This window comes from Lolium rigidum, chromosome 6 (genome assembly GCF_022539505.1).
Source record: "Lolium rigidum isolate FL_2022 chromosome 6, APGP_CSIRO_Lrig_0.1, whole genome shotgun sequence".
Taxonomy (NCBI): domain Eukaryota; kingdom Viridiplantae; phylum Streptophyta; class Magnoliopsida; order Poales; family Poaceae; genus Lolium; species Lolium rigidum.
This window is the reverse complement of record NC_061513.1, coordinates 160,289,362-160,314,877: the sequence shown is the minus strand read 5'-3', so window position 1 is coordinate 160,314,877 and position 25,516 is coordinate 160,289,362. Positions and strand designations below refer to the sequence as shown.

Genomic DNA, 25,516 nt, shown 5'->3' with positions numbered 1-25,516 from the left:
ATGTTATTAAAGTAGTTTTATTCCTCCTGCACGGTGTAATGGTGACAGTGTGTGCATCCGTGTTAGTACTTGGCGTAGGCTATGATTGTGATCTCTTGTAGATTATGAAGTTAACTATTGCTATGATGGTATTGATGTGATCTATTCCTCCTATATAGTGTGAAGGTGACAGTGTGCATGCTGTGTTAGTACTTGGTTTAGTCGTGTTGATCTTTCATGCACTCTAAGGTTATTTAAATATGAACATTGAATTGTGGAGCTTGTTAACTCCGGCATTGAGGGTTCGTGTAATCCTACGCAATGTGTTCATCATCCAACAAGAGAGTGTAGAGTATGAATTTATCTATTCCGTTATGTGATCAATGTTGAGAGTGTCCACTAGTGAAAGTGTAATCCCTAGGCCTTGTTCCTAAATATCGCTATCGCTCGCTTGTTTCTTCGTTTTACTTGCGTTACTACTCTGCTGCGTTACTACTGCTCATACTTATTCATACCACCTGTATTTCACTATCTCTTCGCCGAACTAGTGCACCTATTAGGTGTGTTGGGGACACAAGAGACTTCTTGCTTTGTGGTTGCAAGGTTGCATGAGAGGGATATCTTTGACCTCTTCCTCCGTGAGTTCGATAAACCTTGGGTGATCCACTTAAGGGAAACTTGCTTCGCTGTTCTACAAACCTCTGCTCTTGGAGGCCCAACACCGTCTACAAGAATAGAAGCACCCGTAGACATCAAGTTATTTTCACGGCGCCGTTGCCGGGGAGGAAAGGTAAAAGGTACTCACACTCCGGATCTCGGCTACTAAGCTATTTTCGCCGTTGTAAGTACTCGAAGCTATTTCCTTTAGATCCCGCAATTGCATCTTTTTGTTTCTTGTTTACACTAGTTTGGCATAATGGACAACAGTGAGCTTCTTATTCTATTTCCTGATTTAAGACATGGATGGTTTGATCCGAAAATTAAAAAACCCATGGAACATATTAGCATGAACACTTTGAATACCATTGTTGCTAATGATATGGAAAATTCTAAGCTTGGGGAAGCTGGTTTTGATGAGCATGATATTTTTAGTCCCCCAAGCATTGAGGAGAAAATTTACTTTGATGATACTTTGCCTCCTATTTATGATGATTATAATGATAGTAGTCTTTTAGTACCGCCTGTTATGGAGGATACATTTGATTATGATTACAATATGCCTCCTATATTTGATGATGAGAATAATAATGATAGCTACTTTGTTGAATTTGCTCCCACTATTACTAATAAAATTGATTATGCTTATGTTGGGAGTAGTAATAATTTTATGCATGAGACTCATGATAAGAATACTTTATGTGATAGTTATATTGTTGAGTTTGCTCATGATGCTACTGAAAGTTATTATGAGAGAGGAAAATATGGTTGTAGAAATTTTCATGTTACTAAAATGCCTCTCTATATGCTGAAATTTTTGAAGCTACACTTGTTTTATCTTCCTATGCTTGTCACTTTGCTCTTCATGAACTTGTTTATTTACAAGATTCCTATGCATAGGAAGCATGTTAGACTTAAATTTGTTTTGAATTTGCCTCTTGATGCTCTCTTTTGCTTCAAATACTATTTCTTGCGAGTGCATCATTTAAACTGTTGAGCCCATCTTAACGGCTATAAAGAAAGAACTTCTTGGGAGATAACACATGCGTTATTTTGCTACAGTACTTTGTTTTATATTTGTGTCTTGGAAGTTGTTTACTACTGTAGCAACCTCTCCTTATCTTAGTTTTGTGCTTTGTTGTGCCAAGTAAAGTCTTTGATAGTAAAGTGAATACTAGATTTGGATTACTGCGCAGTTTCAGATTTCTTTGCTGTCACGAATTTCGACCTGCCTCCCTGTAGGTAGCTCGGAAAATTAAGCCAATTTACGTGCATGATCCTCAGATATGTGCGCAACTTTCATTCAATTTGGGCATTTTCATTTGAGCAAGTCTGGTGCCTCAATAAAATACATCTTTACAGACTGTTCTGTTTTGACAGATTCTGCCTTTTATTTCGCATTGCCTCTTTTGCTATGGTGGATGAATTTCTTTGATCCATTAATGTTCGGTAGCTTTATGCAATGTCCAGAAGTGTTAAGAATGATTGTGTCACCTCTGAACATGTTAATTTTTATTGTGCACTAACCCTCTAATGAGTTGTTTCGAGTTTGGTGTGGAGGAAGTTTTCAAGGGTCAAGAGAGGAGGATGATATACTATGATCAAGAAGAGTGAAGAGTTTAAGCTTGGGGATGCCCCCGTGGTTCATCCCTGCATATTTCAAGAAGACTCAAGCATCTAAGCTTGGGGATGCCCAAGGCATCCCCTTCTTCATCGACAACATTATCAGGTTCCTTCTCTTGAAACTATATTTTTATTCGGCCACATCTTATGTACTTTACTTGGAGCGTCTGTGTGCTTTTGTTTTTGTTTTTGTTTGAATAAATGCTTTTGTGGGAGAGAGACACGCTCCGCTGGTTCATATGAACACATGTGTTCTTAGCTTTTATTTTTCATGGCGAAGGTTGAAACTGCTTCGTTAATTGTTATATGGTTGGAAATGGAAAATGCTACATGTAGTAATTGGTAAAATGTCTTGGATAATTTGATACTTGGCAATTGTTGTGCTCATGTTTAAGCTCTTGCATCATATACTATGCACCCATTAATGAAGAAATACATAGAGCTTGCTAAAATTTGGTTTGCATAATTGGTCTCTCTAAGGTCTAGATAATTTCTAGTATTGAGTTTTGAACAACAAGGAAGACGGTGTAGAGTCTTATAATGTTTACAATATGTCTTTTATGTGAGTTTTGCTGCACCGTTCATCCTTGTGTTTGTTTCAAATAACCTTGCTATCCTAGACCTTGTATCGAGAGGGAATACTTCTCATGCATCCAAAATCCTTGAGCCAACCACTATGCCATTTGTGTCCACCATACCTACCTACTACATGGTATTTATCCGTCATTCCAAAGTAAATTGCTTGAGTGCTACCTTTAAAATTCCATCATTCACCTTTGCAATATATAGCTCATGGGACAAATAGCTTAAAAACTATTGTGGTATTGAATATGTACTTATGCACTTTATCTCTTATTAAGTTGCTTGTTGTGCGATAACCATGTTTCCTGGGGACGCCATCAACTCTTTGTTGAATATCATGTGAGTTGCTATGCATGTCCGTCTTGTCACGAAGTAAGAGAGATCTACCACCTTAATGGTTGGAGCATGCATATTGTTAGAGAAGAACATTGGGCCGCTAACTAAAGCCATGAATCATGGTGGAAGTTTCAGTTTTGGACATATATCCTCAATCTCGTATGAGAACACTAATTGTTGCTACATGCTTATGCATTAAAGAGGAGTCCATTATCTGTTGTCCATGTTGTCCCGGTATGGATGTCTAAGTTGAGAATAATCAAAAGCGAGAAATTCAAAATGCGAGCTTTCTCCTTAGACCTTTGTACGAGCGGCATGGAGGTACCCCTTTGTGACACTTGGTTAAAACATGTGTATTGCGATGATCCGGTAGTCCAAGCTAATTAGGACAAGGTGCGGGCACTATTAGTATACTATGCATGAGGCTTGCAACTTGTAAGATATAATTTACATAACTCATATGCTTTATTACTACCGTTGACAAAATTGTTTCATGTTTTCAAAATAAAAGCTCTAGCACAAATATAGCAATCGATGCTTTCCTCTTTGAAGGACCATTCTTTTACTTTTATGTTGAGTCAGTTCACCTATCTCTCTCCACCTCAAGAAGCAAACACTTGTGTGAAGCTGTGCGTTGATTCCTACATACTTGCATATTGCATTTGTTATATTACTCTATGTTGACAATATCCATGAGATACACATGTTATAAGTTGAAAGCAACCGCTGAAACTTAATCTTCCTTTGTGTTGCTTCAATACATTTACTATGAATTTATTGCTTTATGAGTTAACTCTTATGCAAGACTTATTGATGCTTGTCTTTAAGTACTATTCATGAAAAGTCTTTGCTTTATGATTCAGTTGTTTACTCATGTCATTACCATTGTTTTGATCGCTGCATTCATTACATATGTTTACAATAGTATGATCAAGTTTATGATGGCATGTCACTCCAGAAATTATCTTTGTTTATCGTTTACCGCTTCGGGACGAGCAGGAACTAAGCTTGGGGATGCTGATACGTCTCCGACGTATCGATAATTTCTTATGTTCCATGCCACATTATTGATGATATCTACATGTTTTATGCACATTATATGTCATATTTATGCGTTTTCCGGAACTAACCTATTGACGAGATGCCGAAGGGCCGGTTCCCGTTTTCTCGCTGTTTTTGGTTCCGAAATCCTAGTAAAGAAATATTCTCGGAATCGGACGAAATCAAGACCCAGGTTCCTATTTTGCCCGGAAGCATCCAGAACACCCGAGAACCGCCAGAGAGGGGGCACAGGCCCACGGGACCATAGGCCGGCGCGGCCTGGGGGTGGCCCGCGCCACCCTATGGTGTCGCCGCCTCTTCGACCCTCCGACGCCGCCTCTTCGACTATAAGAAGCCCCTGGACCTAAAACCTCGATACGGAAAAAGCCACGGTACGAGAAACCTTCCAGAGACGCCGCCATCGCGAAGCCAAGATCTGGGGGACAAGAGTCTCTGTTCCGGCACCCTGCCGGTGCGGGGAAGTGCCCCCGGAAGGCTCTTCCATCGACACCACCGCCATCTTCATCAACGCTGCTGTCTCCCATGAGGAGGGAGTAGTTCTCCATCGAGGCTCGGGGCTGTACCGGTAGCTATGTGGTTAATCTCTCTCCTTTGTGCTTCAATACAATAATCTCATGAGCTGCCTTACATGATTGAGATTCATATGATGATGCTTGTAATCTAGATGTCATTATGCTAGTCAAGTGGGTTTTACTTATGTGATCTCCGGAGACTCCTTGTCCCACGTGTGTAAAGGTGACGAGTGTGTGCACCGTGTGGGTCTCTTAGGCTATATTTCACGGAATACTTATTCACTCGTTATGAATGGCATAGTGAAGTGCTTATTTATATCTCTTTATGATTGCAATGTGTTTTGTATCACAATTTATCTATGTGCTACTCTAGTGATGTTATTAAAGTAGTTTTATTCCTCCTGCACGGTGTAATGGTGACAGTGTGTGCATCTGTGTTAGTACTTGGCGTAGGCTATGATTGTGATCTCTTGTAGATTATGAAGTTAACTATTGCTATGATGGTATTGATGTGGTCTATTCCTCCTATATAGTGTGAAGGTGACAGTGTGCATGCTGTGTTAGTACTTGGTTTAGTCGTGTTGATCTTTCATGCACTCTGAGGTTATTTAAATATGAACATTGAATTGTGGAGCTTGTTAACTCCGGCATTGAGGGTTCGTGTAATCCTACGCAATGTGTTCATCATCCAACAAGAGAGTGTAGAGTATGCATTTATCTATTCTGTTATGTGATCAATGTTGAGAGTTTCCACTAGTGAAAGTGTAATCCCTAGGCCTTGTTCCTAAATACTGCTATCGCTTGCTTGTTTCTTGTTTCTATTGCGTTACTACTGCTGCGTTACTACTGCTCATACTTATTCATACCACCTGTATTTCACTATCTCTTCGCCGAACTAGTGCACCTATTAGGTGTGTTGGGGACACAAGAGACTTCTTGCTTTGTGGTTGTAGGGTTGCATGAGAGGGATATCTTTGACCTCTTCCTCCCCGAGTTCGATAAACCTTGGGTGATCCACTTAAGGGAAACTTGCTGCTGTTCTACAAACCTCTGCTCTTGGAGGCCCAACACTGTCTACAAGAATAGAAGCACCCGTAGACATCAGTCGTGAGGTGACGTGGCTGGAGAGGGAAAGAGGAAATGCAGAATCTGCCTAACCGGTACTACCGGTACCAGTAGCGGTAGTATCGCTACCCTACTGGTACCGGCCTGAGATACCGCTATGGGATTGCACGCAGAAAAGCCCACAGAACAAAGTACGGTACCTTGACGGTACCTCGAGCGGAAGTTCCGCTCCCAAGAGGTAGTTCCGACATGGTACCGCTTTGGTACCGTAACTTCGAGTTACGGAACTTTCGCCCTAGTATCGCCAAGGTACCGGATGGAGTCCGGGGCTCACAAAGGCCATGGCGGTACCTCAGTAGTACCGCTAGTAGTACTACCGTTTCGAGCCCACGTGGCAAATCTGTGGGCGGATTTCGAACCTAGAGCGGTACTACCGCTTGACCAAGCGGTAGTATCGGTTGTGCGGGATCTGCACATAACGGTTGGATTTGGAGGAGCCTATAAAAGGGCCCCTTCTTCTCCAGCTCAATTTTATCTCTTCTCTTTCTCTCTCCTCCATTGTTGCTGAGCTCAAACCTTGAGGATCTCCCCACCTACCCAACCAATCTTGCCCAAACTTTGTGGAGTGGTGGAGGAGGCCCCGATCTATAGTTCTACCAAGAGAGATTTCACCAATATCATCTAGTCCTTAGTGTATCTTGGAGTTAGGGTTCCTATGGTGGGATCTTGGAGGAAGTGCTCCTATGGAGGCTAGCTTGGAGTTGTGCTAGCCCTATAGGGTGTTGGGAGCCTCCGGTGTTTGTGGAGCTCGCCTCAACCTTGTGAAGGAACCGCCGCCTCGACCAGCTACTTAGTGGAGAAGGGGAAGCTCCTTCGTGGGGCTTTTTTGAGGAACAAGGTGAGGCCTTCGTGGTCGTCTAGCCTTCATGGTTAGTACCTCCTTAACGCAGACGTACTCCCTTTTGTGGGAGGAACTGCGGGAAACAAACCTCGCCTCGTCTCTGCGTCCCCGGTTGTCTCGCTCCCTCTCTTTACTACCTTGTTCTGTCCCTATCACCAAAGTTATCACCTTTACTTCCGCATCGCATAAAAACTAAAAATGGCATAAAAATTGTATAGCGGTCATTCACCCCCCCTCTTGTTCGCTACGATCCATTCAATTGGTATGAGAGCAATGTTTTCTTGCTCGGGCTTTACCGCCCAAGAAATGGCTGAACAAGAGGCAGTTGAGAATGGGTCCCTTCCCCGTGAGCAACCACCTCCACCATCTACCATCGATAGCACAACGGCTACGTTGGATGACCTCAAGAAATTGGAGTCTTCCATCGTAAGCCAAATGAAGGCTATGATGATGGAGTTGGTTGCTCCAAAACCAACCCCCACCGTAGATCCTAAGGCAAGTGCCGAGGTTCCCCCACCAAAAGCTAATCAATTTCCTCTTGTTGGCTTTGTCGCTCAATCGACAAAAGTCCCGCAAGAGGAAGGACTTGGGGAGGCCGGCACTTCATCAAAGGGGAAGGATTAACCACCGGTTGCGGAACATTTAGGAGGTAATCATGCGGTGCCACCAAGTGATTACACCATAAATGTTCCAATTCCTATGCCTCATATTTTGTCTCATGGTTCACCACCGCTACTTGAATCCAATAGTTTTGAAAATTGCCAATTCTTAATGCGTTCTCATGTGCGCAGCGCCTCCACCGAGCTTTGGCGCATCATCGAGGAGGGTTATTCACCACGAGACCCGAAGAAATTGACTAGAAGAGAAGTGGTGGATGACCAACTCAACACCACTGCCATCAACATGATCCACATGGCCGTCACACCCAAGGACCGCGCTCACATTCGCTCGCTCAAGATTGCCAAAGAAGCATGGGATAAACTCGACAAGCCCTTCCTCGGAAATGAGAGCATTCAAAGCTCTCGTTTCGATGAAGTGAACAACATGGCCGACAACTTCGTCATGAATGAAGGAGAATCTCCCGAAGAGATGTACCGGCGCCTCATCGCTCTTGCCGTACAAATGCAAGATCTTGGAGCAACTTTTGTGGATGACCATTGGATCAAGCAAAAGTTCTACAACGCTCTCCTCCCTTATGAGGAAGTCAAGTTGAGGGCCATCCACCAAAATGCCTCCGTCCGCGCTATGACATCCGATGAAGTCCTTAGCGAAGTCATCGCTTTGGACATCTCCAAGAAAAATGCGGAGGATCTTGTTGCAAGTGCTCACAACACCCGCAAGCCCAACCTCGCCTTGAAGATGAAGGAGCATGAATCTAGTGAAAGTGATGAGGATCCCATTGAGTGGGGTCCGGATGATCTCAAGACCAACTATCATGAACACATGGCTCTCGCCACCAAGAGCTTTTGGGATGTGAACAAGACTAGAAGCTCAAGACCAAGAAGATACTCACCTCGTGACTCTCCAAGAAATTTCTCCAAGATCCCAAGGGAGGGCCAAAGGGGGAGAACATGCTACTACATTTTGTTGCGGATTGTATCTATGAGAGAAGGGAAGACAATGGTGGAAGGCTCGTCCGCAAGGACAAGTTCAAATCCCTCTCCAAAGGATTCTCCAAGTTCTCCTCCAAGCCCGGTGACGCCAATGTCTCCTTCACCAAGAAGGCTGGAGCTTTCATTATCCGCGAGGAGTATTCCTCCGATGAAGGTGAAGAGCGTGACGACAAGAGCTCGAACAAGGAAGAAGAGGGAGTGACCGCCATCGCCATTTCCACTCCCTCCATCTCCCTCTTCGACTCTCCTAATGAGAACCTCGTCGCCAACAACTCCCGTTTCCTCATGGCAAAGGTATCGTCAGAGGTAGAATCCCCTTCCAAACCTACATATTCTTATAATGCCATATCTATTAATGATGCCACTAGTCTTACCATTAAGCATGAGATTGTGGGTTTGGATGCTTTTCTCACTAACATGCAAGGGGATACCAAGACCCATTTTGAGGCCCTCGTGGCTCAACTTGGTGCGGCTTAAGACCTTATAGAGGAGAAGGAGAGGCTTGAGAGGGAGGCGGCAAATGAGATTGCCTCTCTCACTCAAGCTCATGAGGAGGAGCAAAACTTGCGCATGTCTCTTGAAGCAAGTGTCATTACCCTTGAAGACTCCAATGCTATCATCTCCCAACTCACCAAGGACCGAGATCATGCTCTTGGCTTGGTGGGTGAGCTCAAGAAGAAGAAGTTTTTTCTTTAGGATAACTACGAATTGTTGCTCGAGGAAGTTGCAACTCTCACCAAGGACTTCAAATCCTTGGAGAGTAAGTTTGCGCTTCTCTCCGAGATATGTGATCATCCTCAAGAGGAAGCTCGCAAGGAGAAAGAAGACGAAGTCCCTAACTCTTGTTGTGATGAGCTTGTTGATCAAGTTGCTTCTTTGAAGAGGCATAATGCATTGCTCTTGGAGGTCAATTCCCTTCAATAAGAAGCCTTGGATGAGTATTACCGCTTGAACAAGGAGAATACATTGTGTTGCAATCATGAAGAAGAGATTGCTGCTCTTGAGAAGACCAAGGCCAAGCTCTTGGAGTTGAGTGGCATGCAAGAAGAGTCCTTGATGGAGTGCCTCCGTATGAGCAAAGAGAAGGTCACTTGTTGTGATCATGAGGAAGAAATTGCCTCTTTGAAGAGGAGCAAGGCCAAGCTCATGGGGGTCAATTCCATGCAAGAGGAAGCCTTGAAGGAGTACTTTCCCTTGAGCAAGGACCGTGTATGTTGCAACCATGAAGGTGACATTTCCACGTTGGAGAGCCACAAGCGCCTACTCATGAAGATGAGCTCTCTCCAAGAAGAAGCATTGATGGAGCATTTCCAGGTGAACAAGGCGAAGGAGGTCCAAGTGTTTGATATCACTCACCCTCACCGGAACATGAAGATGAAGTCAATCGTTTGAAGGCCAAGATTGATAGACTCCAAATCCAAGCCCAATACTTGGAGGAAGTCATTGAAGCTAAAGATGGAGCCAATGAGGGCTCTTGCAATGAAGGAGTGGCTACCAAGCCAAAGAGGAAGAGAAGAAGAAGGACCAAGAAGAAGAACAACAACAAGAACATGGGTATCAGCCGTGAGGGAGGTGACTCTAACCCAAGGAGGGGTGGAGTTCCCGATCCCACCACAAGGGGCTACGCCGGTGCTAACAACCCTTCTCATGTTCCCGATCCCACCACAAGGGGCATCGATTCATTGTCAACACAACCCTAGTTTTTAGCAGTCGAGCACCTTTTCGGCTAAAACCTTCGAGATCTACTTGCCCTCTACTTTCCACGAAACCCTAGTCTACAACTTGTAGGCATTGACAAGTCGATACCTTGTCAGGCGCTGCGTCTGGACCAGGTATGTGTCGCCCAACCGGCGCCCACTAGGTGCGGCTCAACCCGTCGCTCCTCCACCCTGGCCTAAACCGGCCACCGTGGACAAAACCGGAGCCAAAACAGCCCATGGATACTTAGGGGGCTAATTTACCCGGTTTTGGATACTTAGGGGGGTGATTTGTCCCAGTTTATAATTAGGGGTTACAGACCAAAACCTCATAGTTATGGGGGTTATTTAGACTTCTTTCATCTACTAACTAGTACCAGCTCTGATACCATTGATAGATTGCTAGGATCATCTAGGCTAGATCTTAATCGGTAGGAACCATATCTGTGAACAAATCATGTCGGTGCTGTGAGATTTACCTTCTCCCTGGAGGATGACGAACCCATCGACGTCAACATGGTGACGGTGGCCGATGGGTGAGGGAGTGGTGACAGCGAATCTTCCCGTCGGCACTGCACTAACCCTAATTGGTGGGTCATCTGGTGGGGCGAGTGGCAGCTCAGGGCAACCTCATACCGAGTGCCACCGGCCCCCACCATTCTATATAGTGCAGCCGACAGGGTCCCACCAACCAGCGAACGATTGGGCGCCCCGATCAGGATGCGGTCAAAGGGCACGTCGAGCCGTTGGGCTCGTACGTGGTGAAGATCAACCTAACACTTGCTCCTACTAAGTACCGTAGCAGAGAGCAAGACATACATTTATACGTCTTTGAACAAAACAGTTACTACCTTTTCTTATTAGGAATCCACAGTCATCTCGCTGAAAAAATCTGTAATTTAGAAACGCAAGCAGTCAAACGTTTTGTAATTTTATTTCACTAGAAAAATACCCTTGCCCAGTGATTTTTCTTTTACAGTAAATGTACCACCAAAAATTCTTTTCACGGTAAAAGGGTTTACCTGGGGTTAGCAAAACATTCACATATTTAAGCGTTTTGGTAGAATCCATATGACACATAATATTGTTGTAATAGGAGGGTAATCGAGAGTGGCATGTTTTACTGTCGAGGTAAGCTAGACAAGACACGAGATGCTACGCGACGTGTTCAATGGGCCCACACGACATCTTCGCCTTTTGACCGCTCAAATATGTGTCACTGACTGGTGTGACCCACCACCGCCGAGCAACCTCCATGTCGTAATTATCTCGGTTTCGTTTCCCGCGAAGGCAACTCTCTAACCAAAATGTTACGCCTGTTTGTCTGGCCGACTGAAGAGTCCACCCTCTTTCTAGGCAGTCTCGCTGAAATTCATTGCTCACCACGTGAACACCCTCCTAGGCCGGAGAGACCTATTTGCGGTTCCTTGCGAAATTGGCCACGCCTTCCGCCGCTAACAGTTCAAGCTAGCGCGCCACCCAGAGTTCTTGCGCAGATTGGCCGATGAGGGTTCCCCGCGGTGGCCACCGTGAACACTCGAATTCCCCCCGAACTACTTTTTAGGCTGCTTTAAAATTTATGCTATGCAGACAAACGATGCTAGCCGAACAAGCAAACGGGCCAAAAATTTCTCCCTAGATGCGAGAAATGGGATTACGTGTATCCAAATTCGAAACAAACGTGCATCACGTCCTTGAAACCCCTGAGCATATGCGAAGCCAATGGTCCGCACTGCGAGAGTGCAGTCGAGCCCCAGTTTCAACGTCGGACTTGACGCGGAATCGACCATCAACTCTGGGTCCAATAGCTTGCTTTTCGACTCCCCTGTGCCGATGCCATGGCAGGACCGAACCTTCCCGGGTAGAAGCCGCGCTTGTACTACGTAGTACACGAGCTAGTGAGCTAGTAGATCCTACCTGGCAGTTGGCACCCACGACCACGAACGGAACGAAAACGCCCACTGGCCTCGACGCAGATGGGTGGTGTCCACTTGCTCGTCGCCACTCACTGACGTCGTACTAGGATACGATCCCTGCCATGTCGCACAGCAGAAACCCCTGATCTATCTATCTATCGTGCACGACCTAAAAAATCCCTCCCCGAAATTGCTGGTTATATATGTTCTCACAATCCGCTAATAATCTTTATCGCTTGCTTCCCCTATAAAAGCAGGGTTTGGCTGGAGCTGAGGGGAGTGCGAGAAGCACTAGTGCCGGTTAGCAAGCCACTCGCCTCCTTCCCCTTCTCCTACACTCGCCTCCCGGTGCAGTGCAGCAAGCGGCAGAGCAGCCAAGAAGAAGCCGGCAGTGTTGGTCACTCAGGTCGAACCTTTCCCCGGCGTCGCTTCGTTCGACCGGAAGATCGCCGCCGCCGTCACCCTGCATTGACCTCAGCCGTCAGCTTGGAGAGTAGCGGCCCGGCACTACTAGCCAGGTATATATGTACCGCGGCACTGCTCGTAATATATATACTCCATGCACTTCCTGCCGATCGAGCGCCGCTTAGTTTAAGTTTGCCCTGGGGATTACGGGATGCGATCCGTCGACGGGGACGTGAACGACCCACGCTCAAAGGATCGGCTGCTCTTCTCTTGTCGTTCTCGTCGCCATCAAGCTAGGCTCGTCTTCCTCCACATTAATTAGTTAAGTGCGTCGTACGGCATGTACTCGTGAGGTTACTACCCATATACTACTATAGAGTAGTGCTGCGTAATAGCTGTCCACCACCATTAGCGCTCATCGATGTGTATCGTGATGTGCCTAGTATATTCTCCTACCAAGTCGATTAGTCACTGTCTCTGCGCGCGGTGATGTACCTACGTAGTGCATAGATCCAAATTTCTTGGCTTAGCTTGCTCCCAGGGAGGTAGGTTCTGGTTAGTTCCATAAGTCACACTTGACTTCCAGTACAATAAAAAAAATCTCAGCTCTTTCAGTTCGAGAACACAATTTATTACTATTCAGACTTTCAGAGACCATGATTTTGGCCGACCAAATTAATTAATCTTGAAAAGCAAATCATTAATTGCATGTTTTATTTTTCAGAAAATATTTAATTTTTGTTCAGTTTGGGAAAACACGGTATAGAGCAAGACACTCACAAATACTCACCCATATAAAGTACGTATATTCTACACCTTAGAGCACCTCCATTAGACTAAGTCGTTGGGTTTTAAGATTGACAAAATTACTACATATATCAGCGAGTAATCCATCCTCCACGTAAAGAGAATATTCTTTTCACCATTGTTTCGTTTCAAAGGAGGTTTAAACCCCTAGATCTCAGGGTGTATGTCATTAGAAACAATTGTCATTTAATTGATTCTGTTAGCCATATACTACCCGTGAAGTATATGTGTCAGCCTTTGTATCTTATACTCTTTTTTGGTTATATAGCCGCAATTCTGCCAAAAGTAACACATAATGCATGCATAAAGTTAATTACATATCTACGGTTTTAAAGAAACGAGAGCCTAAATTTGAAAATACAAAAAGCTATATAGCCAACTCATATCATTAAGATCACACAAGTATGAAAAAATCATCTTAAGGCCACAAATATCAACCTCTAATTGAAAGATTTGGCCAATGGAATGGTCACTCTCGGAACCATACTGTGTTTGTGGCTTCAAATTAACTGAATAATGATTAATGAAATAATGCATTTAACTAATACTGTTAAAATTATTAATATTGAAGGCTCCTTTGATTTATAGGATATGAAAAGCATAATAATAAGAAAAGCATATGATTGAGATGTCATGTCTACTTGAATCCTATAAAAAGATCGTTGTATTTGATTGTAGCAAAGGAATCTAGCTTTCATGAGGTATGACCTAATGTTTTATTCCTATAAAACTTACACTGCAAGATTTCGATAGGATTAGTTTCTATGGGATATGTTCCTATAAATCAAACAACTTATTTATTTTTTAACTATAAATCTGAATCTTACTTGTTTTATACAAATCTTATGAATCAAAATAAACCTGAGACCTAGCATGTGCCGCTGCTGCTTAAGTGGTCAAGTATCTACAAGTGTTCAGTACTTGTTGGACGATTTACATTATTTATATCTTGGAGCCTGACTATATATATTAGTATATGAAAGTTTTGTTCTCTCTTATGTGCTGCTCATTTCTTCTTACTTTAAAACATTCAATATATACTATCTGCTGCTAATATACTGAACTACATAAACGATCGAGCATCACGTTGCGGTCAAACAAATTTCTTTGCATGTGGTTGGTTGGTTGGAGAGCTATACATCTTCTGAACGTCTGAATTCAAAGATTGATCAACTCAGAGAGAGGTTCTCGTCCTTTAATATTTTATTAGTGATATGCATCGCTCTCTCTGTGTGATGGGATTTGTTTGATGAGGTTACGCTCCTTTTCTCGCTGGTGTCGCATCATGGCTACCATCCAAACCTGCACCAGCAGCTTTCTAGCCCTTCTATCAAAACTCGAGATAGCTACCAAACTCAATCTACGCCTACTATATTTATTTTTCATCTTACTTAGTATGCGCAACAGCTAGGACATATATACGGTACGGTACAATACTATTTCTTCGATGCACTATATATGCATGCTACATACTATTTGCTTGGGCGATGTAAGTCTACTCTTTATTGTTATAGTAGTAGCATCAAAATTTAGATACTCCGGACAACAATTCACAGTACTAGCTTGTTCTAGGGACTTGATTTACAAACCTGGGAGTGGCGTTTTGGCACCCGGGAGCATATGCTCCCGGTTTTTAAACTTCATTTTAAATGCACTTTTAAAATGTTGAAAAATTTGAACATAAAATTTAGTGGATACCTCTCAAAATTCTACACGTTCACAAAGTGGTTCTACAGAAAATCGACATTTTAAGTGTCATTTGTAAAAAAGACAAATTTTTCTGTAAGAAAAAGTTGTGTACGAGATGTTTTGTTTATGTTTTTCACACAAGTCACAAAAAATATCGGTTTTCCGCAAGATTTGATGTGCGCACGTAACATGTTGATACGTAAGCGAGAAATTTTTTGTACGAATTTTTTGAACATTTCAAAATGTTTTTCCGGTGGCAGGAGCATATGCTCCCATGTGCCGAATTGAATTTCAAGATAATTTAATTTTTTCTTGTAAATGTTCAGATATGATTTGAATTTTGTGCCACTTCATGGAGATATTGAGAATATTCTTTTCTACGACTCTTAGCAGCCAAGAAAGAGTTTTTTTTCGAGGGAAAGCCAAGAAAGAGTTAAGTGATCCATGATTCATGATCGATAAAGGTCGCAGATAATTTTCTGGTATTTGTTGTTTCTTAACATTTAAGTATGTTAGGAATACTGTATAAAAGATGCAAGTAGTTAATTAGTCATCTCAAATCTCAACAAGTGCAGAGTACCCAGCTATTTTCTCTCTCTTTGAGCTACCAAAAATTCCAAACATCTTCCAAGCCAGAACGTACGGCATCCATTCGCTTCTGATTCTCGAGAAGACGATTATACCGGCCGTCAGCATCAGAACTCCCGAATTTTCTCCTCTGGATCCGATCGATCGTTTCCGTACGCGTGATACCTCGGCAGAACTTACACCCGCATTATTATATTTCCTCTCGCTCTCAATAATTGCCTTTCCACAACCCATCTCTTCCCCTGAACTGATTCTCAAGGCACAGAGCTAGGTAAGTTGATACTCGATCCTCGAAGCATTCAAGCATCCATGCAACATTGCTAGACTTTTGTAGCTGTCCATGGTAATGGACATGCTTTGGTGTCATATTTTTTGGTTGCTAGAGAAACTTGTTGAGGGGTTTTTGCTCCTTATTCATCAGGCACATATTTGATTTATTAGCATGGTAAAAAAAATGTTAAGTGATGTACTCTCAAGTTGTAGTTCCTAGTACGTACTACCATAGTAAAAAATGATAAGAAGAAGAATAGTTAGCCTAGCCAAGATGTAGCTAGCTTAGGTTCGAGCCTGCGAGTGTTAAAATTTAATTGATTATCCATAATTAGGAGGTCAACTATTTGTCATATCCGGATAAATTCTCCTCAGCCTTGGAATCTTTCTGAACCGTCTATTTGACGATGAAGTGCATCCAACGGCCGGCAAACGATGGTACCAGCTTTTTTTTCTCGAAATGGGGCATTGCCCAGCCTCTGCATCAATGTGATGCACACGGCTTTTCATTTATTTGAAAGGTTCAAAAATATTCAGAAGTTTACATCACGGATCAGAGATGGTTGAGACAAGTATCAACCATCGGAAAATGAATAAAAACACAGAATTATCCATTTTCTATCCTACTAGTGTGTCGCCACCCAGTAGCTCGGAAAAAGAAGTCCTGAGTAACCGTTAGCAGACGGTTGCACCCAATATCCATAGTCTCCCGCTGATCCTCCGGAAGAAGGAAAGCCCATTGTTGGATCCAGTACGCCGCACGCCGAATAACCTGCAAAAAAAACGATGGTACCAGCTGGTATAATCACGAGTATGCCAGGCTCCCAACAGAGACAAGTGGTAGAAATATATCCTCCTAATCCCTCAATCCTTCGAGTTCAACATCAATTTTACGAATCTGGTGTTTCCCCGTTGGTTGAGCTCTCCGGCGACGCACTATTTCTTTGTTGCGTGCAGATTTGTTCTTCCGTCTTTTCCTCCTAAATTGGTTGTATTGCGAATTATGGTTCCCATAAGCAGATCACTCATTTACTCTTGAGAAATAGATCATCCTAATCCCAAAAGGAGAGAAGCACAATGGCTTTTTTAAATAAGTATTTTCTCGATGGGTTAATGGCTTATGCGGCCGGATCAGACGGTGGCTGCGTAAATGGGATGGAGTAGATGCATGGAGTTCATCATCGTTGCGATTGGAGGGGTTGGGATTAATGCGGTGTTTGAGGTAGTTTTAGGGTTTCATGAGAAAGGGGACGGCATGAGTTCCCTCAAGGTAATTAACGATAGATCTTGAAGAGGTACCCGTTCCTGGCAAGGAGGTACCGGTACTTGGTGGTACCTCGCAAGCACAAGAGAAATCCTCGCGTTATCAATTTCTTAACATTTATGTAGGATCGGTACTACGTACGTACATAAAACCTACGGTACAAGCTGCGGAAATGAGCAGGTGGTGTGGAGTTGCAATTAGGATTCCTCGGCACCGTAACAGCAACGCTACGTCCTTTTGGTAACATCGTACAACCCTAAATTCCAAACATCTTATTCCAAGCCATAAAATGTAGGGCCTCCAAAGTCACAACTACAAATTTTCCTTTCTCTTGCCCTTGGATCCGTACGTGTACGCTAGTGAAATGCTCATCCGTACCACGATTTTCGTATGAACGGTAGTGACCAGTGTGAGTGCAGGGTCTTGAGCAGATCACGTGGACACACGCAGGGCAGACTAAGCATCCGTTGTGTAGTCCTAGTACGGGTCAAGGAGAGGGCCTGGATTTGGGACCCAGGAGCAAGCGCGCGCTTTCAGCCTTTGAAAACCACATATCTATTTTCCACTTTTTTTTTCTGACAATGCATTTCTATTTCCACACTTTCATCCAACTATTGACTGGCACCACCAGTTTTTCCTCAACAATTCCTTTAATCTCTCTCGACTATAGTAAATTGCATACCATGCACCCACCAGCTACCTAGACCTCGATCTATATATACAACCAAATGCAACCCTTAATGCCACCACGCCTCCAACAGATAGCATCCATTGTTTCTTTTGGCTGCTCTTTTCGAAAAACTATTGTTCGGCTGCTAGTACTACTCTAGCGTCTTGCTCTGCCTCGTTGACTTTCCACAATCCATACCGATTTTCCAGCTCAACAGGTAAATGGATAATCCCTAGAGCATGCATATATATGCGTGCATCCATGTGTGTTATTGCTGTCCATGCATGTCATATCATATTTCGTGGGCACTTTTTAGTTGTGGTTGCTAGGAGAAGCCGAAAGTGTTCTTTCTCCTTGTTTGTCACATATATATACATATATACATTTATATTTATATCTGTTTCATTTTCCTGGAAGCTAGCTATACCATTTAGTTGTGCCGGCCTGTCGGGTTCTCGTGCTCGTTGTTGCATGGCTCATGCCATGTGGCTGAGAGCAAGAATACGTGTACGCTAGCCTCGCTAGCTAGCGCCTAGCGCGCTGTGCTGTGTATAGTACAAAAAAAATGAAGTTTGTCAGCCTAGTCTGCCTATCATCCAGGGAAGATGCTGTTCCAGGTCACATCTAGGGAGGGTCGGCCCAATCCGGCCGGTGATCCATGGAAACACAGGTTTAGAGCAAGTATAATAAGTCCTAGTCAGCTGGCTATAAGGGTTAAAATAATATATTCATGCTTAGTTGGAGGAGAGAGAGGAGGAGAGAGAAGAGGAGTGGGCTCTCATGCAAAGCCAGACTTCTAAGCACGTGCTTCCTAGGCGACTTTGTGAGAGTGAAATGTGGGCCATCCATTGATTAAGTAGTACATGATTATAGCTCACTATTATACATGTTGGCTCTATGTTAGCTACAAATGACATGGCACATGGCTTATAGCCAGCAGCTGGCTATACTATTAAACTTGCTCTTACAAGCTGACAGACTGTGACGTGCCTCATCTCTAGTTAACTAGTTTCCACAGTGTACTAACTAAGATACTCTAGTCAGATCGCAACATCACAGTGATTATTCTCGGCACATAACATAAGCGCAACAGGTCAAAGATCTTATCGTACTGCATATTTACATCCTGTGTACAACTGGCCTTTCCTGCTGTAGCTGGCCGTGAGTTCATGTTCAGTTTCTACACGAGTCTTCTCTCCTTTTTTATTAACCTCGTGTGCTAAATGCCTAAATCAGCAATAACTAGTATTCCCTCCGTTCATATATAAAAAGATACTAGAGATTTGTAAAAATTCGGATGAATCTATAAGGTCTGTAGATACATGTAAATACATATCTAAATTTAGATTTTGCAACATTTTTTTATGGATAGAGATAGCAATACGAAGCGGAGAAAATAGCTTTTTCCAGTGAAAAACTTCAAAACTCCTGCTCATGGACTCCCGTGCGGGTGCGTCCCGGCGACCCTAACCGGACGGCGCGGCGCGCTTTTATCGTACTAGGTGCGTATCTTTCTGCCTGTCCCCGGCGGAGCACGCACGAGCGTCGAAAGTGACCGGAAAAAGCTCAGGATCCATTGACCTGATGCCGTAGCAGCACTGTGCCTGCCATGGACGAAGCAGACCGTCCGTAAAGATCTTCTCGTCAGGAAGTCGTGTCAAACTTTGACAAGGTGAAACAGGCCAGTTTTTCCACGGCGGACGGCGACGCCCCTTGGCGGTCACCGAACCTTCGCGATCCACGGCAACCGCAACTGCATGCGGCCACCGCCGACCCGTCGCCGTCGCCGGCCGCCGGCGTGCGTGCTCTGCCGCTCCGCTGGCTGGCACCCACCACTCAGGGCTCGGGCGTGCCGAAAATAAAGGAATCGTCGCCTCGTGTTTTCCCACCCGGCCTAGCTAGCTACCTCTATAAATACAGCACCTCCCGCACCAAGCGGAGCTGCAACTTACTTCTGGGACGAACGGAAAAAACCACAACCTATTCAGGGTATACGCCAACACACATAGTAGGAATTCCAAGGTAAGAATGCTATAGTAGTAGGAATAGGAACTAGCGTAGGATCGATATGGCAAGGGTCGCCATACGGGAATGCCCAGCCGAGCTTCGGCCGAATTGGTGTGTCTGGTATTGCGATGCTTGATTATGTCCTTCATGTTCATATATGCTTTCTGTTGGTCTTCTTCTGGCGCGTCCGTTGCTCACTGGACCACTCTCTGTGTATGATTGTGCAGGTTTCTTGATCATCGGCATGGAGTTGGGAAGAGACGTGCAGATCAGAATGGCCGGCCCGCTCAACGAGCAGTCCTCCAGGGAATCTCTCCCGTCGCTGCTCATCCAGGTCCCGTCGCAGACCATAGCCGGCTTCGACTGCGTCGGCCGCGACAACGCCGCCGCCCCCCTGGACACTGTCATCTGCATCCCGGCGCCGGCCAGCCCACCTCCGGCTGCCCCCGTGCCCGCATACGACGACGCGCAGGTCCCCTACGCCCTCTCGCTCAGCATGCCGGCGTCGCCCTCGGGGTTCCACCTCTCGCAGTTCAGGACGGCGTCGTCCGTGCGCCGCGACGAGGCGCCCGCAGTGACCAAGCCGGCCGAGCTGCAGGCTGAGGTGCACTCGCCGCGGCTGCTGAAGCAGACGCGGTTCCACTCGCAGCCCATCCTCCACGCGTCCCAGCAGCTCAACGAGGGGCCGCGGCGAGCCGACACCACGCGCGACAAGCGGTTCGACCCCTTCAAGACCTTCTCCGGCCGCCTCGAGCGCCAGCTCTCCAACCTGCGTGGCCACCCCATGGACCTCGACTCTCCCGGGTCCAAGATCTCTGAGGAGACAGACCAGGTTCCGGGCACCGACCGCTACTTTGACGCCCTGGAAGGCCCCGAGCTCGACACACTCAGGGTAAGGAAACAGCGTGACCTGTTAGTGACTGTGCACGCACACGTTTATGTCATCGATCGATCAAGGCTAATTAAAAGTTGTTCTCTCACGTGCAGTCGACGGAGGTGGCGGTGCTGCCGAGCGACGAAAAGTGGCCCTTCCTGCTGCGGTTCCCGATCAGCGCCTTCGGGATGGTGCTCGGCGTCAGCAGCCAGGCGATCCTGTGGAAGGCGCTAGCGACGGCGCCGCCGACGGCGTTCCTCCACGTCAGCCTCACGGTGGCGCACGTGCTGTGGTACGTCTCGCTGGCCCTGATGGGGCTCGTCTCAAGCATCTACCTGCTCAAGGTCGTCTTCTACTTCGAGGCCGTCCGCCGCGAGTTCTACCACCCGATCCGCGCCAACTTCTTCTTCGCGCCCTGGATCGCCTGCCTCTTCCTCGTGCAGGGCGCGCCGATAATAGAGATGACCCAGGTGCACCACGGCGTCTGGTACCTGCTCATGGCGCCCATCTTCTGCCTGGAGCTCAAGATCTACGGCCAGTGGATGTCCGGAGGCCAGCGCCGGCTGTCCAAGGTGGCCAACCCGTCCAACCACCTCTCCATCGTCGGCAACTTCGTCGGCGCGCTGCTCGGCGCCAAGATGGGCCTCCGCGAGGGCCCCATCTTCTTCTTCGCCGTCGGCCTCGCACACTACATCGTCCTCTTCGTCACGCTCTACCAGCGGCTCCCTACCAACGTCACGCTGCCCAAGGAACTTCACCCGGTCTTCTTCCTCTTCGTCGCCGCGCCCAGCGTTGCATCCATGGCCTGGGCCAAGATTAATGGCAAGTTCGACAACGGCGCCCGGGTAGCATACTTCATCGCGCTCTTCCTCTACATGTCACTGGCTGTGCGCATCAACTTCTTCAGAGGATTCCGGTTCTCGCTGGCGTGGTGGGCCTACACCTTCCCGATGACCGGCGCGTCCATCGCGACCATTACGTACGCCACAGAGGTGACTAACTTGCTGACGCGGACGCTCTCGATCGGGCTCTCGGGAATCGCCACCGTCACCGTCGCCGGCCTGCTGGTGACCACCATGTTCCACGCCTTCGTGCTCAGGGACCTCTTCCCCAACGACGTCTCTATTGCCATCACCCGGAGGAAGCCAAAGTTCAGCAAGATTCTTGCGCACTTCCGCTCCTCCAGCTCCGACATGAAGGACCTCGTCCTCTCCGTCTCCAAGTCATCCAACTCCGACTCCGACTCCAACACAGAGATTGATCCATCCGTGACCAAAGGCAAAGCAGAGCCTTAGACCCTGCGCGCTGCGCTCTCCGTTACGTATAGCTACCTCAATAGCTGTACATAATACTCCTCTATCTCTTGGACAAAATAGCTTCCATAGATGATTGGAAGCATGCGGCTGCTCGGTGTAATTACAATGGTTGCAGTTGCACATATCCTTGGAGCAAATTTTGCTGTGATGAGGGTATAATGTGTGGAACGTAGGTCGATCGATCAGTATGTAAATTTACGAAATATATATGTGGAACATTTAATTTATCAAAGCTATTAAGAGAGACGAAACTGCTGTCGAGGACGCATTGTTTTCTCCCTTGTTGTGTTTGTTCACGTAAGTTTACGGGACCCGATACAGCCGTGGTGACCGAGATTTTTGACAAGGGGAGCGGGCGATGGCTCCAACCCAAGGTCCTGTTCATGACCGGACTGCCTCGGGCTCCGTCCATGGCTCGGCACACGTCAGCCTCTCCTCTGCGGTGATCGCGCAAAATCCTCACGTGACCGTGCGTTCTCGCACTGCCTACCACCTAGCAATAGTCCCCCAAACCAGCTCGAAGTTTCCTCCGCCGCTCCCACGGTGACGTGGAGACCCCAGATCTAGGAGACGCCTCACCTTGGTGCCTCTCCCTGATGGAGGAGCGTTTGAAGAGGGTGGCGGCGAGATTCAAGGCCTAGCGCGAGGCGGTGGTGGAAGGGAGCAAGGAGGCGACGCGTTCGACTTTGTCTCCGCGAGCTCAGGGGCAAATCCGTGGCGATCCGTCAACTCGCCGGCTTCTGCTGGACTGGTCCAGGCATGGACCGAGGGCGAGGAGTAGGGCGGTGCTCGATCTGCGCCGGATTCGAGAGATTGCAGTTCCAATATATGCATCGGCTCGTTCGGCCTGATCCCGATCGACGTCACGCCATGCGGCGTGCTTACCTCCCCGAGAAGCTTCAGTTCGAGTTCGTCAGGCATCGCCGACTTTGCAGGTACTTGCCCTCCCCCGTGCCGAGCCGTGTGGCGGTGAAGCCTGGTCCGAAGACAAAATCGCTGACCAAAATTCTCCATGAGGGGATAAGGGTTGGGAGGTGTTGTAATCCATTCCGCGCAGCACCATGAGAGCCTCCTGCAAGCCAATCCGACGAGAAGGTCAACCAGGGCGCCCGGGGCGGGCTCTGTCACATCTGTCCATGGCGATGGTCGAGGCCAATCGACAGATGCCTCCAATGTGGGAGCCGATTTGCGATTCAGAAGGGGTTTCTCGCAGAGATCGTGCTGCAATAACCTCATTGATGGTTTTCAGCTGCCAAGCCCTGCTGATGGAGAAAACTCTGCAGGTGCTCGTGGCAGAGAAGGGAAGCAGCTGAGGCCACGACCTTGGCTCCATGCTTTTGAAGCTTTTGGTGTAGATATTTTGGATGTCCAGCTTGCGACTGTTGAATAGGTACCGAGCTTAGCTGTATGTAATGGCTTTTGGAGCTTGAGATCTTTTGGGGCGGATGAGGTGGAAAGGTTCTTTCAGCAACTATTGTATATTCCATGGCATCCCACCAAACAGCTGAGGCAGAGACGTCCCTGTATAAAAAGGGTTGAACCTAGGGTTCGTGTCTCCCCCTTCAAGCCGCCGCCGCTACCCCCAGATTGTTCAGGGCTGTGTGTCCTTGGAGTTGAGGATTCCGAGCTCCTCGAGGTGCCAACCATAGTGGATCGGGGCCGAGGTCGTGCGCGTGGTCGAAATGGTAGAGGAGAGAATAGACAACAGCAACAGAATCAACCGTTTCAGCAGAGTATGCCCGGTTACTCTTAGATGGAGTCTCCTTTTCCTTTTCCTCCACAAGCACCCTAAGGATTCATACCTGGTGCGATGCCTCCACCTTGGTTTGGAGCACATTTCCCTTCATATCCTCCGTAACAGTTTGGGATGCAGAAAAACCAGTGGGTGAATCCGCAACAACTGCTGGTCAGGGGCAACAAAACTCAGGTGATTTTGGCAATAGGAACAAGAACCAGCAAGGAAAGACCCAGCAGAAGAAGAAAGGCCTAGCTCAGTGATGGTGTGTACTCGACGTATGCGGAAACGTTGTTGCGAACCCCAAGAGGAAGGTGTGATGAGCACAGCAACAAGTTTCCCCTCAGTAAGAAACCAAGGTTTAATCGACCAGTAGGAGAAAGGCGTGACTTCTGAAGATGTTGCTGGGTGACTAGTGGCAGGGCGCACTAATGGCGTCAGCAACAACATGGAACCTGCACACAACACAACCAAAGTACTTTGCCCCAACTTACATTGAGGTTGTCAATCTCACCGGTTTGCTGAACACAAAGAATTAAACGTATCAAATGGAAGGAGATGTTTGCAGAAAGTAAACAGAACAGGATTGCAATTGAATTTATCAGTAAAGGAAATAGGACCGGGATCCACCGTTCACTTGAGGTGTCTCTCCATAAAGAAATAGCGTGTTGGGTGAACAAATTACAACTGGACAATTGACAGAATATCTGCTTGTGACGGTCAAGCACACGTTCGTTGGGAACCCCAAGAGGAAGGTATGATGAGTACAACAGCGAGTTTTCCCTCAGTAAGAAACCAAGGTTATCGAACCAGTAGGAGATGAAGATCACATGAAGGTTGTTGGTGAAGGAGTGTAGTGCGGCGCAACACCAGGGATTCTGGTGCCAACGTGGAACCTGCACAACACAATCAAAATACTTTGTCCCAACTTAACAGTGAGGTTGTCAATCTCACCGGCTTGCTGAAAACAAAGGATTAAACGTATGGTGTGGAAAATGATGTTTGCTTGCAGAAAACAAAAGAGAACAATGATTGCAGTAGGTTGTATTTCAGATGTAAAAAAATGGACCGGGGTCCATAGTTCACTAGTGGTGTCTCTCCAATAAGATAAATAACATGTTGGGTGAACAAATTAAAGTTGGGCAATTGACAAATAGAGAGGGCATAACAATGCACATACATATCATGATGACTACTATGAGATTTACTTAGGGCATTACGACAAAGAACATATACCGCCATCCAGCATGCATCTATGCCTAAAAAGTCCACCTTCGGGTTAGCATCCACACCCTTCCAGTATTAAGTTGCAAACAACAGAAAATTGCATTAAGTACTGTGCGTAATGTAAACAATACAAATATCCTTAGACAAAACATTGATGTTTTATTCCTAGTGGCAACATCACATCCACAACCTTAGAACTTTCTGTCACTGTCCCAGATTCAATGGAGGCATGAACCCACTATCTAGCATAAATACTCCCTCTTGGAGTTACAAGTATCAACTTGGCCAGAGCCTCTACTAGCAACGGAGAGCATGCAAGATCATAAATAACATATATGATAGATCAATAATCAACTTGACATAGTATTCCATATTCATCGGATCCCAACAAACACAACATGTAGCATTACAAATAGATGATCTTGATCATGATAGGCAGCTCACAAGATCAAAACAAGATGGCATAATAGGAGAAGACAACCATCTAGCTACTGCTATGGACCCATAGTCCAAGGATGAACTACTCACACATCAATCCGAAGGCGGGCATGGTGATGTATAGCCCTCCGGTGATGATTCCCCTCTCCGGCAGGGTGCCGAAGGAGATCTTCTGAACCCCCCGAGATGGGGTTGACGGCGGCGGCGTCTGATACGTCTCAAACGTATCTATAATTTCTTATGTTCCATGCTAGTTTTATGACAATACTAGCATGGAACATAT

At 46.1% G+C, this 25,516-nt stretch overlaps 1 protein-coding gene across 4 annotated transcripts; it reads left to right on the top strand.

Annotated features, from left to right (window-relative positions):
• Positions 1-12,319: 12,319 nt before the first annotated feature.
• On the top strand, positions 12,320-22,027 carry LOC124666944 (S-type anion channel SLAH2-like). 4 transcript variants are annotated; one of them, XM_047204279.1, is made up of 3 exons: positions 12,320-12,461; positions 19,871-20,535; positions 20,631-22,027. In XM_047204279.1, exons 2-3 carry the CDS (start codon positions 19,888-19,890, stop codon positions 21,810-21,812), a joined length of 1,830 nt encoding a protein of 609 aa, XP_047060235.1. In that variant the 5' UTR covers positions 12,320-12,461; positions 19,871-19,887; the 3' UTR covers positions 21,813-22,027. The 4 variants fall into 4 exon arrangements, with proteins under 4 accessions (XP_047060235.1, XP_047060236.1, XP_047060234.1 ...); XM_047204280.1 differs by lacking the exon at positions 12,320-12,461 and adding an exon at positions 19,604-19,754; XM_047204278.1 differs by lacking the exon at positions 12,320-12,461 and adding an exon at positions 19,604-19,763.
• The last annotated feature ends 3,489 nt before the right edge of the window (positions 22,028-25,516 follow it).

Bases quoted from the DNA above. Each gene is read 5' to 3' on its own strand.
- LOC124666944 (XM_047204277.1), top strand. From the start codon at position 19,801: ATGCTTTCTGTTGGTCTTCTTCTGGCGCGTCCGTTGCTCACTGGACCA. The intron at 20,536-20,630 runs GTAAGGAAACAG...TCTCACGTGCAG, and splicing joins CCGAGCTCGACACACTCAGG to TCGACGGAGGTGGCGGTGCT.